Here is a 15,963-nt window from a genome sequence, read left to right as displayed (position 1 = left end):
TCGGATTACTATGGTTAATATTTCCAGCAGTGACTCGTAGGGCCATATTAATATATTAATATGTTATTAATATTGGCGCTAACATTGGACACTTCTTCGCTTTCGTGTCAGGGCGGTCGCCAGTCCACTTTTGCTTGAGCACAATGAGCTTCCCCACGCGAGCGGGGTCACCGGCGTTGCGCTTTGCCGTCACAATGTTGCTGACAGTCGAAAAAACGCGCTCTTGAAACGCGTTCGACATCGGTTTTGCGAGATGCACGCGGGCTAAGACAGCGATGCTTGGAAAAATCACCTGGCCGACGTCCTTGAACCACTTGAGAACATCGACTTCCTTGTACAACTTCCACATGTCGAAGGATTTGCCCGTGGCGTCCATGACGTTGGCCTCCGTGTGCGTAGTCCAGTCGATATATAGAGCAATCCACGCGTCGAGCACCTTCGTGGCCTCTGTTCACCTTGGCCATAAGCGCGACGTGGTGTAGCTGCCATTCGCCCGATATAAAGGCGACGGAGGCACCAAGGACGTCGGAGCTGCCTTCGTCGAGGTACATGTCGTGCATAAGGCTGAGGAACTTGATGTTCTTGCAGAGCGCAAACGTGTCGTGCAGCGCTTTTGCCACCGTGGTCGTAAATTTGGCATACTCGGCTTCAATGATTTCGTTGTACGATGCCCGAGTTGGCGCTGTGCCGCCAAACGAAGCAACGAAAGTACGGAACTGGTCATTGTCGATAATATTAAACGCGAGACCTAGACAGGTTATTCAAGTTGGATCGAAAGTGAAGTCGCCCCGGGCTGCCTTGGCTATGATTGTCTCCAATGTCGGCTGCGTCATACGCTTCTTGGACGGAGCCGCGTCTTGACCAGCGTCAAAGTCGGCAAGTCGCTTGACCGCCTTCTCGAGTTTGTCCTTAATGTAGTCGACAGAGAACGGGTGCGTCTTGTGCGCATTCGCCATGTGCTTGCAGGCGTTGCTCGTATGGACCGTGGTCACAAGGACTGTCTTCCAGGCGTCGACTGGCCCCTCGCGCGTTGCAACGTCCCGCGTGCACAAGGTACACACATGCGTGAACGTCTTGTTCCCGTACACTTGGTTCTTGTCGAGCTTGTGGACGTAGGTTCATACTGGCACAACCCCGTTCACCGTATGAGTAACAGTGACCGGAATGCCGTGCTGGTCGAACTCCACGACGTCTTCCTCTTGGTCAGAGGCCATCTCGTCAAGCGACGAACGCTCCGGGTCGGGAGCAGTCGACATTGCTTTGATGAATACAGCCAATCACGTCGACCCTGAAAAATATTAATACGTATTAATATACACGGCTGCCAGAATAATCTCATCTAATATTTTTTGCTGGATACAACAAGGGAGGATTAATCCAATAATATATTAAGATTAATACGATTTATATTAATATACGAGGCTAATATCCAAAATAATACCGAGCTCTGGTTGTGAGTCGTCGTCCGAGTGAGTTGTTCCTGGTTAAACACGTCTGGTACGTTTTATGTAAAACGCACCCAATCACGTAGTTTAACTTTGGTATGTTTACGTGTAATGAAGGCTGTCGAAGACGACTTTGCGGACGGGAACGCGAAATTATAATACGCAAAAAATATAGAATTTCCAGGTCGCGCAGTCCATGCAGTCCATGCGACACATACAAGTGGTGCCAACCAAGTTGCGTGCGCCAATGAATAGTTGTTCAAGTGCATTTCTGAAGGACTAGATTTGCAAGGCGCGTGGCAGCTCTCTGTACGAGGCATCGCGTCAACGACATCGCCTCTTGGCCAAACGATTAAAAATGAATTTAATTGTCATAAAAATACGCTGCCTTCTCAGGACGCCGCTCGTCAACTTGCGATGGAGGCGACGACAATTCAATGATATCACTTGGCTCTTGGCGATTCGTACACTGTGCAACAGCTCGACCACAGTGTATACTCTGAGCAAGAATGCCTCAGCAATCGTATCCGCACGCACGTGTGAAAATCGTTTATTAATTTCACTTTTTATTTTAATGCGCGGGCCAGAGCCAGTGCTGCAGAGCTGTAAAAGAAGCACGCGCTGCTGACCCTGCTTGAACTGCTTTGACTCACGCAATCGAGGCCGTCACAAAGAAACCCTATTCACTTGAAGTTTGTATGGGAACGCGCGCGCACGTTCTAGAACCATCAACCCACATCATGCATTGGAAACTGGTCATCGCATCCCACCGTTTAAACGCATTTAACCTCATTACGTTAAATGCCACATCGACATTCCGTCGTCCGCCCAACACGCCCAGCACGTTGCACGGCGCGCGCAAGAGCCGCTCGGGCACACTGCACCCCAACACAAGTCCCTAAGCGGCGTCTACTCCTCGAGGGTCTCGCTTGGTCTCATTGCCGCCGCACCATGGACGTCGGTCGAAGCGCGTCAAACCCCTTGCGCCTCTTTGCGTTTAACGCTTTGGGCTTGGTTTGCGTGATGGAATCACGACATCACTGCCGATGGCCGCCGCGATGAATCGCATGGTGAAGGATTTAGCCAACCACACGCAATCAAGGCGATCTGATGATGTGAGTTGCTCCAAACGCATGTCCCCTTAAAACCAAAATGCAAGGGAGCCCCTACTTGTTTCATCTCTCTTGCCCATTGTATTCATTTGGTTTTCAAGGGTCCCCGTAGCGAATCTGGAGGGGCACCCCCTTGGCTGACGCGATTTCTATCTGAGAGACCCCAAACATGCATTTGGACGCCCCAACAAAGCAAGAGCCGGACGCGACGAGTTGCCGGCGACCGGCGACGCGCAGCGCGATGACGACGGCCGCGAGCTCGGTGGCCGGCAGCAGCCCGCGCAGCGGCTCGACCGACGACACGTCGTCGCCGGTGGATGTCAACATGCTCACGTACTTTATGGGCGGGTCCTCGGACGACAGCGTCAAGAAAGCCAAAGCCAAGAAGAACCGCCACCGCCTCAACAACATCCGCCACCGCAAGCGCAAGCAAACCGAGAGCGAGCAGCTCCGGAAGAGCGTCATCGACATGGAGCAACGCCTTGTCGAGCTCCGCGAAGAAGCGAAAGCGCGCTTGTACAAGGACGGCCCCAACGTCTTTGAAGAGCACGCCAAGCTCGTCAAGCGCAGCCTCGAGTGCGCACAGGAAGAGAAGCGGCTGCTCGAACACACAATCTCGGCGCAGCACCAGCTCATTGCGTTCTACGAGCACACGTCCAAGACCGTCCCCGGCTTACTGCGCCGGCGAAGGGCCTCCATGTCCTAAGCCCCGCGCCGTAGTTTTTATTATTTGATCCCAACACTCTATTTTATAACTACCATCACCTTCCTCCACCTACGTGCAGTCGACGATCGGAAAGCTAAAGCTGCTTGCTTCGGTTGCAGGTGTCAGAGTGACATCGTCAAGTCGCATGGGACGCTTGGGGTGCCATGCGCGGCTACTCGCATGCAAATACAAAGACTTGGCATTACGCAGTGACACCTGGGCTAACTTTGCTTACATGCTCGCCGTGCACCACTACGCAAGGAAGAAGACAATGACGTGTCGTTGCGATCATTAGGAGGGATACCTGCTTGAACTCGTCAAAGCTCAGGCGCGCGTCGTGGTTGACGTCGGCGTCCTTGAAGCACTGCGTCGCCGTGGCCCGCGCGAGCTCTTCGGGCGACACGCCCATCTTGTCTTTGGCGCGGTCCGACGTCTCGTACATGACCTTGAAGATCGACGTCATGTAGCTCACCATTTCGTCCAGCGAGATGAACCCTAATCGCCAAGAAACGTTCAACACCCATTCGGCATCGATATGGGAGCTACCGTCGCCGTTGATGTCATAGAGGCGAAAGGCCGCAAGCACCTTGTCGTCCATGGACGAGCCGGAGAGGACGCTGAGGCCGCTCGCGAGCTCGCCAAAGTCCACGGCGTTGTTCTCGTCGCGGTCAAACGCGCGAAAGAGACGGCGAATGACGACCGAGGCCTCCTGCTTGGCCTGCGGCGACGGGTACCCGCCTGCGAGCTCCACCATGTGCTCAAAGCACTGCCGGAACGACGCAAAGTTGAGCTCACCGGACGGCGCGGCTTCGGCAAAGATCTCGAAAATGTCGGCGACCTCGTACATGTCGAGCTTGAGGAGCGACCGGATGCGCTCCATGCCGCCCGCCGACGTCGACGTGCCTGCGCTTGGTGCTTCGTCGTCCGAGCCAGCCATCGCCACTGCACTGCCCGCGTCCGAGACGGTGGCATTCGTCTTGGAGTACCACGACACAAACTCATCGAGCGAGAGCTTCCCGTCGTGGTTGAGGTCGGCCTCTTCAAAGCACTGCTCGGCCGTGATCTACGCACATGATGAGTATGCATACACAAGACGAGACGAATAGGATACGTACGTGCGCCAGGTCGGATGGCGTCGCGTCCGGCGGTTGCTGCCCCGGGTTGGTTTCAAAGAGCACTTTAAAGACAGATGTGAGGTACGTCGTCATCTCATCGAGCGAGACGACGCCATCGTGGTTGAGGTCGTAGAGGTCAAACGCGGCCTTGACACGGTCCTCCTTGCGTCCACCGCAAAGCACCGAGAGACCGCTGCTCAGCTCCAAAAAGTCGACCAGTCCGTTCTGGTCAGCATCAAAGATCTCAAAGAGGCGGTCCAAAATCAAATGCACGCGGTACCGAGCCTCCGTGTCCATGCTCTAATACGCCATCGGAAATGATGAGATCCCATCCTCTAGACGACGATGGTCCTCTTACCTGCAGCGGGATGAGCGCGGCAAAGCTCGCCTCAAACGCTGCCCGGTCGAGTTGCCTCTTGTCATTCGCGTATTGAGCAATGACGTTGAAGACGTCTTGTGGCGCGTACTTGTGCAGCTGCGTGAGCTCGCGCACGCTCGCGAGGCTCACCCACGACGGCATCTCGACATGGTTGAGGCCCGACGCGCTCGGTGTGAGGTACCACTTGCGAAACTCGTCAAAGCTCAAGCTCCCATCGTGGTTGAGATCGGCCTCCTCAAACGCTTGGTCGGCCGTGACTTCGCCAAGCTCGTCCGGGGAGACGCCGGCGAGACGCGCTTGCGTTTCGGGCGAGCTCTCGTAGAGCACCTTGAAGACTGACGTCAAGTACAGAGCCATTTCCGCCTTGGAGATGGTGCCGTCGTGGTTCGCATCATAGAGCGCAAACGCAGCGCGGACCTTGTCTTCCTGCGTGCCGCCTGAATCCAAAGCAACGCGTGAGATGCATCATGAAGCGTCGATGTGTACCGCAGAGGACGCTAAGCCCGGCGCCGAGCTCGTTAAAGTCGACGACCCCGTTTCCATCCGTGTCGAAAATCGCAAAGAGCCGTGTGGCGACCGCGTCGACAGAGGCCGCATCACCTGTCGCGAAGCTCTGGAGCACTGACGTAAAGTCGTCGAGCGAGAGCTGCCCCGTCGCGTCATGGGCGGCGCGGCGGAAGCACTCGACGACTTGCGATGGCGGGAACGCGTGCAAATTGGTCAGGTGCCGCACTTGGGCGAGCGACGGCAGCGAGATAATCTTCTTTGGCTTGGTGGTCGGAAGGCCGTTCGACTGCGTGTACCACGTCTCAAACTCATCGAGCGAGAGCTTTCCGTCGTGGTTGCGGTCGGCATCCAAAAAGGCTTGCTCTGCCGTCACTTGCGCGAGCTCGTCGGCGGTCACTTGCATCTTCTCGGCCAGCGTCGGGTCGGTTTCGTAGAGCACTTTAAAGACCGCGCTGAGATACCGCGTCATTTCCTCGAGCGAGATGTAGCCGTCGTGGTTGTAGTCGTACAGCGCGAACGCTGCTTGGATCTTTTCCTTGCGCGCGCCGCCACAGAGCAGCGTGAGGCCTGCCGTGATCTCGCTAAAGTCGACGACACCATTGTTATCGGCGTCAAAGATGCCAAAGAGGCGCGAGAGCACGTCGTGGACACGCCCCACAATCGGACCCACGACAAAGTGCGACTCAAAGCACTGGACAAACGCCTCTTTGGTGAGGTTGCCGTTGGCGTCGGCGACCTCGGCGAGCACTTCAAAGACATGCTCGGCCGGGAAGCGCTCGAGTTGCGTGAGTCGACGCGCCTCCTGGAGACTAAAGAGCGTCGCGCGGCTCTCGTTGGCACCCGACTGCTGGTACCATCTAGACACACATGACATCATGGTACACAAGACAAGGACGTACTTTTTGAACTCGTCGAGGCTAATCTTGCCGTCGTGGTTGAGATCGGCCTCGTCAAATGCCTGCTCGGCGGTGATAGTCGCGAGCTCGAGCGGTGTCACATCCTTGACCGTGTGCGCACCCACTTCGTAAAGCACTTGGAAAACCGAGTGGAGGTACCGCGTCATTTCGTCTTGCGAGATGAACCCGTCGCCGTTAAAGTCAAAGAGCGCAAACGCGGCGCGGACCTTGTCTTCTTTGGAGCCGCCGCAGAGCACCGAGAGGCCGCTGCTGAGCGCGGAAAAGTCGACAATGCCGTCCACTTCAAACAGCGCGTACAAGCGGTTCAAAAAGCCGCGAACGTCGGCCGGCGCATTCGGAATGAGCGTCGCAAAGCACTGATTGAACGACTCTTTGGTCAAGTTGCCGTCTTCGTTGGCCGCCTCGGCAAAGAGCTCAAAGACTTCCTCGGCCGAAAAGTGCACGAGGTTCGTCGCGTGCTGGAGCTGTTCCAGAGTCAAGCGCTTGCCGGTCGCGACAGCCATCTCTTCAGCGCTTGCGTTCAGCGGCTGCTTGTACCACTAACCATCGTCGTTGCTGAGCGATCTTGCTGTACTAGAGACACGCACCTCGGTGAACTCTTCCAAGCTCAGCTTGCCGTCATGATTGGTATCGGCCTCGACAAAGGCCTGCTTGGCTGTCGCGGCGCCGAGCTCGGCGGCCGAGACGCCCGTCTCCGTGGCCATGCCCGGCGACACTTCATACAGGACGCGGAAGACGGACGTCAAGTACCGGACCATCTCGTCCATGGAAATGTATCTACAAACACAGGAGTACAAAAATGGTAACCATCCAGTCGACCATACCCGTCGCCGTTGTAGTCGTAGAGCGAGAAGGCTGCCTTAACTTTGAGGTCGCGTGACCCTTTGCAGAGCACGGAGAGCCCGGACGCGAGCTCGCTAAAGTCGACGCGCTCGTTCTGGTCTTGGTCAAATGCGTGAAAGAGCCGCGACGCCACCGTCGACAAACTCGGGTCCGGACTGTGCCCCGCAAGGCTCAGCAAGCCGTCGTGGAATCGCTCAAACGAAATCAAGCCCGCATCGTCCGCGTAGTCGGCAAACGTTTCAAAAACGTCGTCCACGTCCAAGCCGCCGAGGTGCGTCACACGCCGAAAGTCCGCCAACGAGGTCGGTCCCGGCGCGTACCATCTACATACACATCGATCCGTGAAGCCATGCATGCATCCCATCGCTACAAACCGCTGAAATTCGGGAAACGAGACGGAGCCGTCGCGGTCCGTGTCGGCTTCGGCCATGGTCGTGGCGGCGGTTGCCTCGGCAAGGGCGACAGGCCCGACGCCTCCAAGTGTCGACTGCTTCTGCGGCTCGAGCACGTACATGACGCTAAAGACGGCCGTGAAATACCGCGCGAGCTCGGCTTGAGAGAGCCGCCCATCGCCGTTGCGGTCAATGAGGGCGAAGACCGCTTGCACTTTGTCGTCCTGCGATGCGTCGTGTGCAAGCACCGATAGCCCAGCGACGACATCGGGCCACGTGACGCGCACGGCCACGGAGGCAGCGAGGGCCGTGAGCAGCGCTTCCAGTAGCTCCTACCACCTGTCAAACGACGATCCAAGAAAAGCATTCGAATACGTTGGCCGGCGCGGCGCGGGCTCCGTGCAAGCCAAGAACGCTGAGGATACCACCACTGGTCACGGGCTTGCGTGCCGCGTTGCCAAGTGCAGCGATGAGCTGTCGCGTGGACATGCCTTGCATGCCTAGCCATGTGTGAGAGCGCATCCTACGACGTATTGTGTGCTACCGAGAGTAGCTTGCGCCTCCGGAATCGAAACTGGGCGTGGACCCGCTGTCCGCACCGCGCCCGGGTTTTGGTACCAGACACTAAACTCATCCAAGCTCAGCTTGCCGTCGCGGTTTGTATCGCAGGACGCAAAGCACTGCGCAGTTGTGGCCTTGGCCACGGCGATCGGCGAGTCAGTTCCGAGCTGCTGCGGCAGGTGTGGCGCGGTCTCAAAGAGGATCTTGAACGCCGCCGTGAGGTACGTTTCCATCTCGGACTGAGAAATAAAGCCGTCGCCGTTCGTGTCAAAGAGCGAGAAGGCCGCGGTCACCTTTTCTTTGGCCGAACCCTACACATCCACAACCATAAGCGTCCTCGGAGCTAGCAACATCAAGAACGCACGCCGCAGAGCAGTGAGAGGCCGGCCGCGAGCTCCTTCGTGTCGACGCTACCGTTGCCATCGGCGTCAAAGAGTACAAAGAGGCGGTCGAGTGTGGCTTTGACCGACGCTTTCGGTGCCGTCGTTGTCTTGCTCAAGAGCTTGTTGAAGCACCGGAAAAACTGAGCTTTCGTCAAGACACCATGTTCCTTGGCCGACGCTTGGAAAAACGCAAAGATGTCGTCGACCGCGTACTGCCCGAGGCACGTGAGCTCGCGCACGTCACGAAGCAGCGAAAGATCGGGCGTGAGCGGTGCGGGGGGCGCGCTCGGAACGGGCGTCGAGTACCACGACGTGAACTCGTCGTAGCTGAGTTGGCCGTCCCGGTTGGCGTCGTACTGCACGAACGCGTCCTGGGCAGTCACTTCGGCGAGTTTCTCGGGCGACAGGGGCAGTGGCGTCGACGCAAAGGCGGCAAGCACGCGAAAGACGGCCGTGAGGTAGCTTACCATCTCGGGGTACGAGATGAATCCGTCCTTGTTGACGTCGTACAAGGCAAACGCTGCCTCGACCTTCTCGCTCTGCGACCCGGCGCAAAGAAGACTCAAGCCTGAGCTCAGCTCGCAAAAGTCCACGACCCCGTTGCCGTCGCTGTCAAAGGCGGAAAAGAGCCGCGCAATCACCTACGTCGTCCATGGCTAGGGTTACAAGACAGACCTATGGACATACCTGCGGCGTCTCTGCTTCGGCCGACCCGCCCTGCATCAGTCGCTCAAACGCGTGGTAAAACGCGGTGCGATCGAGGACACCGTCGCCGTTGACGTACAGCGCGAGGATCTCAAAGACATCGACGGGGTGGCGCGTCCAGAGGTTCGTGAGCTTGCCGACACGCTCGAGCGTCATCGTCGACGGCGCGACGTGGATCGTCCCGACCGCCGCGTGGTTGGGAAAGAGCGGCGCAGGCTTGGGCAACGCCGCCGTCGGGGTTGCATACCTAAGAGATGGCGATCAATACCGCGTCGATATGGAGAAAGGGTTTTGCTACCAGGCTTGGAACTCAAGGCGGCTCAAGATACCGTCCCGGTTCATGTCAAAGTCGTGAAACATCTGCTGCGCCGTGCACGTCGCAAGCACGTCTGGCGCCAGCGGCACGTGGACGTTGGTGACGCCGTGCAAGACACGAAAGACGGCTCGAAAGTACGCCGTCATCTCGTCCATCGAGATTTGCCCGTCGCCGTTCGTGTCGACGAGGCCAAAGACCGCGTCCACGTCCGGCGCGCACAGGATGCTCAAGCCCGTGCGCAGCTCGTTCGGGTCCGAAAAGAGCTTGTACAAGCGCTTGAGGAGCGATGCGATCTCGACGCTCACGGGCTTGCGCTGCCGCTGGAGAATGCGCGTCATCATTGCAACAAAGTCGCTCTCCGAGAGCGACCGCGAGTGTGGAAACTGTGCGAGCATTTCTTCGACAGTGTAGTCGCCGAGCCCCGTCATGTCCCGGACCGCCTCCAGCGTCCACTTGACCTACGTCGGGGATGAGACTAGCAATGGCATCGTCATGAACCTGGATGGGCTGCGACGCATGCTCGTGCGTCTGCTTTTGGTTGAGCATTTTGAGCGCTCGGGCGTGTTGCGGCGCCTGTTGGTTGGTACGCGCATACCACTACCAAGAGAAGAGGACGCGTTGGAACGGTGCTTGCATGGATGGAGTGTACCTGCTGAAACTCGTGGAAGGAGAGACGTCCGTCGTGGTTCAAGTCGGCTTCGTCAAAGCACTGCTGCGCTGTGACCTGGCCCAGCTGGATTGGATCCACACTACCCAATACATGAATACGACAACCACAGAGAACATGCATGTACCGGTTGGAGAGGAAGACGGCCGGGTTGAGCTCGGCAACGACAAGGTAGACGGACGTGAGGTACGTGGTCATCTCTTCGAGCGAGATGTAGCCGTCCCCGTTCGTGTCGTAGAGCGCAAACGTAGCTTGGATCTTCTCGTCGCGGTCGCCGTGCACGAGCACCGAGAGGCCGCTCACAAACTCGACGACGTCGACGACGCCGTTGCGGTCCTTATCAAAGAGGTCAAAGAAGCGCGAAAAGACATCGTGGTCGCTGCGGTGGCAGAGCTGCGCCAAGCACTTGATGAACGAGCTACGGTCGAGACCGCCGGTGGGCGCCGCCGCCCGAAACGTGTCAATGAGCTGCGACAGCGTGTATTCCGAAAGGTCCAGAGCCGGTGCTTCGTCGTGCCATCCGACGCGCTGCGAGCGCGTGATCTCTGCGTAGCTGACGTCCGGGTCGCCAAGACAGATGAGCTCGAGCGAGCTCGCGTGGACGTGGGCGTGCGCATGCACCTTGCGGGCCGCGCTGAACGCGCCCGGGTGGTGCGCGAGTAGCGAGAGCGGGAAGAGCGTGTCGGTTTCGTTCTTGAGCGCGATCGGCGTCCCGACGTCCGGGAAGATCGCCCGGAGGCAGGCATGGAGGTCCTCAACGGGCATGTCGGGGTGCAAGAGCATGTCCCGCACGACGCCCCGGCGGCTCACGGCCACGCGGCAGACGCGGCTGATGTCCATGGGCCGGTCGTCGGCTGCTTCCCTCGTCTTGGAGGCTTCTCGGGTCTTCTTGGTGGACCGGGGCTTGGACTGCGGCTCGTCCTTCATCCGACTCCTTCGCTCCTCGGTCAAAAGATCTACTGAGGAGGCGCCGGATAGCGCGACCGGATACCATAGCATTTGGGGTGCCGGGCAATTGGATAGAAACACGCCCCTTTACGGCCAAATCGTTTGGCTTCGCCGCGTGCGAGACAGCGCCACCGACCAAGGATCGCCGAGGACATGCTGGCTATGGCCTTGCATGGTGCTAGACACGACGATGTCGCATGCAATGCACATGTACATCCTAGGCTTTGTGCATTGTACAAGGTACGAGCGCCGGCGAAATCCACTTGGGTTTGGTGTTTTTAGTCAGCTGGGAAAGCCGGCTCGCGTGTCTTTCTCCTGGCAGGATTCGAGAAGCAGATGGACTTCGAGTGGCTTGACGTGCGTCAGTCGGCTCCTCCGGCACCAGTAGCACGCAGTGGACTAGCAAATGTAGTAAAATTGGATATGGAAGCATCGCCGAAGAAGCCTCCGCCCGTTCTCGATCCCCACAAGAAGCAGCACATCCGCGTACAACGACGGGCAAGGATGGTCCGACCATGTTTTCTGACGTTTGACGATCCGAGATGTGACATGGACGACGCCAAGGTCGATCAGTCACAAGCGCACGATGAGCATCGTTGCACTACCTTTGCCTCTCGCTTCGTCGACACCGTAGGCTTGAAGGTCGGCAAAGCGCTCGGTGCTCCAGCCGAATGGCAACGATGGCCAGCGCACTCGACCGTCCTTACCTACTTGCACCTTGCAGGCTAGAAGGAAGTGGCTTGCTATCGTGCATTGCCACCTCTGGCTCTGAAATGCACGCGCAACCCTTTTCGTAGGCGCCAAATTAGGGATTATTCTTCCCTTGGCGCCAAAAAACGTGAACTAGATTTCGTGCCAGCGTAGAAGGACGAGTCTGCGAGCGTTCGGCGGGTGGACTTGAAGGGAGCTCTTGCAGGCATGCCCAGATGGTGTACTCAGCCTCGCCTTCGATAATTCAGGATTATCGAACTGCCTATCATTTCTTCCACGACCAGTTTCGCTTCGGTCATTTCCCAAGATGCGTCGCCGCGGATCGTGCATGTACTATGCGGACGCGGGCCTCCTCGCCGTCGGCAACCTCATCACGATCGACGACTGGATCCTCGACCGCGACCGCAGCCACTGCAGCGTATGCGTCCAGCAGTTTTACGCGTTCAAGCGGCGCCACCACTGCCGGACGGTACGAAAAGGCCATGACCACTACCATCGCTCATGCCCTCGCTGTCTAGTGCGGCGAGGTAGATTCGATCCCGCCGAGCTTTCCCTTGATATGCAAATGTGGTGACAGGTCATTTGCAGCCGTTGTTCCAAGCACCGCAAGTTGCGCCTTGTCGAACTCAATGTCGACCTCACGGCGCGTATCTGCACCATCTGCGTCACCGCCGCGACGCTCGCCGCACGCGACGTGTCGGCCGCGCCACTGCGTCCAACGCTCCTCGAGACACCGTAGCGTCCTTTCCCACTTTGCACTTTGGCCAACCTTGTCTCTGCAGGTCGTCGCCCGTGTTTGCCGTGCCCGTGCTGCCGTGGGACGACGCCAATTTGGCCACGTGGCGCCTCGAGGTCGCCCGCCAAGCCGATACGATCCAACCAGAGCAAGACGACACGCTCAAGCTGCTCGTGCACCTCGTGGCCACGTCATTGCGGTGCCCGATCGTGTTCTTGGGCCTTCTGGACCCGGAGGGCTTGCATGTCCAAGCCAGCCGCGGCCTCGATCCGTCCAGCGACAACCTCATCCAGTTCTGCGCGCCTGTCTGGCGCCACAATGCGACGCTTGTGCTCTCGGAGGCAAACGATGCAATGTTGCGCGACCAAGGCCTGCGGTACTTTGCAGGCACGCCGATCGTCGTCGAGGGCGTCGTGCTCGGCGCACTCGTGGCCATGGACATGGAGCCCCACGGCAGCACCAACCTGAGCCAGCGCAATACGCTCGAGTCGGTCGCGCGGATCGCTGCCGAAGTTCTCGAGCAGCGCGCCAAGGTATGCTCCCACTCTCTTGCTCTTTTCTGACGCCAGAACAACCTCTAGGAAGCCAACCAAACGCCAGGCCCGGCAGAAACAGACCTCTCGCTCGACGTGCCCGAGAAGAGCGACGTCGACGAATCCGATGGTGATGGCGATGGCACGGCGCCCTGCACGCCCATGGTATGTGGCCTCCCTGTACTGCGCATCGACACCACATATGCGTAGAATGAGTTTCAGAAGGCCCTGTACGTCTCGCCGCGCGATACGCTCTGCAGCGACTCGAACCAAACGATCGAGTTGCCGTCGTCGGCGCAGCACTTGCCAGCATACGACGATGCGGTCGAGTCGATGCTGCAGCTGTACCGTATCTTGCACGGGTGCTCGTGGGAACCGACGAGCGTCGTCGTTGCCGATCGGCGGGTCCAGTTCCATACGTTTCACGAACGCTACCAGCACGGGTATATCAAGGCGACACGCGAGCTCACGGCGATGCCGGGCAGCCCGTCGTGGGCGACGCTCGTGCAGCTGCCGCAAATGCAAATCTACAGCAACTGCCTCGCGCAGTATGTGAGCCACCAGCCCATCGATGGCCGCACGACCATGCACAACGTTGTGTTCCAGCCAGGTAGCCATCCTCGCTGCCTGTGTCCAGTGGTGTGATCGATGGACTGTAGGGAGCTCATGGACCCGCGCCAAGCAGTACCCACTGCTCACGCATGCGCGCGACTACCCAAACGGCGCGGCCGTCTACCTCGGCATGCAGCTTCGGGACGACCTCGTGCCCGAGTTTTGCTTTGGATGGATGCTAAGCCCGAGCGATGACGAAGGCCGCGCCAAGATCTCGGTCATTGTGCCCCAGCACCGTGAGATCCACGAAGCCAATATGATTGCGAATTGGCTCGACAAGCTCCAAGAGGTAGAGCACAAAGAAGGAGCAGTCGGGATAACGGCATGTGTAGCTGGCGCACGCGCCGCGCGAGCAGCGAGCAAGGTCCGTCGACGGGCCGTCGCACGACGTCGTGGCACCCCGCGCGGCCCGTGCCAACACGACCGACGGCCGGCCCGCGACCGAAGCCTTCTTCTGGACCCTCCTCGAGCAGACCATTTCGACCCAGCGATTGCTCTCTGAGCGCCAATCGGACCTCATGTACACGATGGAAACCAACGGAAGTCGTCTTCACCAGCTCACGGAGGCGGTCGAGCGTGTCGAGTGGCGCCTCGACCAGCCTCTTTAATTCGAACTCGTGTGACTACGACGCTGTGGTGTTGACCGGCGGGATGGGCTAAAGCAGCGCGATCGCCCTTGCAAACATGCTACCTGTTCCTAAGCACAGCTGTGCAAGGCCAATGCAAGGAGGTTCGTTGCAGCTCCGTGGTCCTTGCCACCTGCCGCTCCTGCAATGCAGCACAGTCCTGTAGAATGAGATCGGCTCGCCTGCTTGACCCCGCCGCCACCTGCTTCACTCGTCGTCCGCAGCCATCGTCCTACGCAGGCCACGGCGTGGGCCGTCGCCCGCGGTGTGGTGGCTCGGTCGGCCGCTTGGCACAGGTGGCCTTTCCCTGCTCGCGAGGGTTCACTGTCCGTTACAACAAAAGATCCACGGGCTTTCTATAAATAAAAAAGCGGCCAAAATAGACCGAGGGGTTACACCGGCCGCCGGCTTGGAGTTGTCGGGCATCCCAGTGCTTCCGCTTGTCGGTTTTCGTACGCGACACACATACCGTTATATAGTAATCGTGGGCGACAGAAAAACCGCTCTCGCATATTCCTAGCAGACAAGGAGTTTCATGCCCAAACGGCCGGCCAAGATCCGCAGTGCAGTTCTCCAATCAGCATGCGCTGTCCAAAGCGGCAGCCAATCAACGCGGCGCGTAGAAAATACGGTCCAATCAGCGCGTTGGCCTTTTTAGAACACGAGATAAACGGGGTGCTGAAACGGGTCCTTTTACGACGGTGTAGAAAATGCAAGACGGACGCCATGGCCATCATTTCCCAACCGACCTTTCGAGAGCCATGTCGTCCGCCCTGAAGCCGGATCTCGCGTCCGCCGTCGCAGGCCTCCACGACCTCGTCATGAGCATGGAGTCGGCCAGCGTCTACGTCGACGGCGCCAAGAAGAAGCGCAAGCTCAAAAAGTGCATCGTGCATGGCTGCGCGAGCGGCGCCCGCTCGAAAGGCCTCTGCAAGGCGCATGGTGGTGGCAAGCGCTGCGGCCGCGATGGCTGCAACCTCAGCGACCAAGGCGGCGGCTACTGCATCCGCCACGGTGGCGGCAAGCGCTGTGAGCAAGAGGGCTGCGACAAGAGCGCGCAGTCCAAGCGCTTTTGCAAGGCGCATGGTGGCGGCGTGCGCTGCGACGTTAAAGATTGTATGAAGTCGAGCCAGGGCGGTGGCAAGTGCCGCGCGCACGGCGGGGGCCCGCGCTGGATGCGCTCCATGTCGGCGAGCGAGACGTCGAGCACGTGCACGACGACCGGCACGGAGACGCCGCCGCGCCAGCCGTCCATGAACTCGCGCCTGTCGCTGTCTGTGATCGACAAGATCAAATCCAAGAACCTCAAGACGATCCACAACATGTCGCCGCTGCGCAAGGACACCTTGTCCAACAACATTAACAGTCATGGCGGCAACGGCGTGCCGGAACTCAAGTCGCCGATGGAGATGATGCCGTGGTCGCTCCCGCCACTCTCGGTTGCGCTCAAGCAAGAAGGGTATGCACCGTCACCGAACAACAATGCGTCGTGCATCTACCCCACGTGCAAGCACGCGTCCGAGCGCCTCGGGTTCTGCACGTTCCACTCGTCGCAGTTTTGCTGCCAAGTCGCGGGCTGCGCCGAGAAGCGCCTGCGCGGCGGCAACCTCTGTGCGACACACAACTCGACTGCGAACTTGGCAAAGTGCTTGCTCCATTTGATCAGCGACTAAGTCGACGACGCGCGCCTCTATTTAATCCGTCGACCTCGTAACTACATTTCCTTTACCATGCGTCCGTTGAGCATTT

The 15,963-nt window shown here is 58.6% G+C and overlaps 5 protein-coding genes across 5 annotated transcripts; 3 read left to right on the top strand and 2 right to left on the bottom strand.

Moving 5' to 3' along the window:
- Positions 1-36: 36 nt before the first annotated feature.
- Positions 37-1,256, bottom strand: SDRG_13028 (hypothetical protein; the record flags this gene model as incomplete). The annotated part of the gene is made up of 4 exons (XM_008619111.1): positions 37-447; positions 518-748; positions 836-1,103; positions 1,161-1,256. 4 exons carry the CDS (start codon positions 1,254-1,256, stop codon positions 56-58), a joined length of 987 nt encoding a protein of 328 aa, XP_008617333.1. The 3' UTR covers positions 37-55.
- Positions 1,257-2,722: 1,466 nt separating this feature from the next.
- SDRG_13027 (hypothetical protein) lies at positions 2,723-3,331 on the top strand. The gene has a single exon (XM_008619110.1). It carries the CDS (start codon positions 2,727-2,729, stop codon positions 3,261-3,263), a length of 537 nt encoding a protein of 178 aa, XP_008617332.1. The 5' UTR covers positions 2,723-2,726; the 3' UTR covers positions 3,264-3,331.
- A 114-nt stretch (positions 3,332-3,445) lies between these two features.
- On the bottom strand, positions 3,446-10,975 carry SDRG_13026 (hypothetical protein; the record flags this gene model as incomplete). Its single annotated transcript, XM_008619109.1, has 17 exons — positions 3,446-3,515; positions 3,568-3,758; positions 3,810-4,326; positions 4,379-4,678; positions 4,737-5,194; positions 5,244-6,121; positions 6,164-6,720; positions 6,769-6,958; positions 7,006-7,748; positions 7,792-7,916; positions 7,961-8,288; positions 8,342-9,001; positions 9,048-9,312; positions 9,364-9,839; positions 9,880-9,978; positions 10,031-10,130; positions 10,176-10,975. 17 exons carry the CDS (start codon positions 10,973-10,975, stop codon positions 3,495-3,497), a joined length of 6,708 nt encoding a protein of 2,235 aa, XP_008617331.1. The 3' UTR covers positions 3,446-3,494.
- A 451-nt stretch (positions 10,976-11,426) lies between these two features.
- Positions 11,427-14,325, top strand: SDRG_13025 (hypothetical protein). Its single transcript, XM_008619108.1, has 8 exons — positions 11,427-12,176; positions 12,226-12,234; positions 12,285-12,442; positions 12,490-12,976; positions 13,025-13,141; positions 13,187-13,586; positions 13,636-13,877; positions 13,921-14,325. Exons 1-8 carry the CDS (start codon positions 12,015-12,017, stop codon positions 14,194-14,196), a joined length of 1,851 nt encoding a protein of 616 aa, XP_008617330.1. The 5' UTR covers positions 11,427-12,014; the 3' UTR covers positions 14,197-14,325.
- Positions 14,326-14,943: 618 nt separating this feature from the next.
- On the top strand, positions 14,944-15,951 carry SDRG_13024 (hypothetical protein). The gene has a single exon (XM_008619107.1). The coding sequence runs from the start codon at positions 14,976-14,978 to the stop codon at positions 15,885-15,887; it is 912 nt and encodes a 303-aa protein (XP_008617329.1). The 5' UTR covers positions 14,944-14,975; the 3' UTR covers positions 15,888-15,951.
- Positions 15,952-15,963: the final 12 nt, after the last annotated feature.

Source organism: Saprolegnia diclina (assembly GCF_000281045.1).
Source record: "Saprolegnia diclina VS20 unplaced genomic scaffold supercont1.55, whole genome shotgun sequence".
NCBI classification, from domain to species: Eukaryota; Oomycota; class Saprolegniomycetes; order Saprolegniales; family Saprolegniaceae; genus Saprolegnia; species Saprolegnia diclina.
The sequence above is the reverse complement of the archived record's forward strand: the minus strand, read 5'-3'. Positions and strand labels throughout refer to the sequence as shown.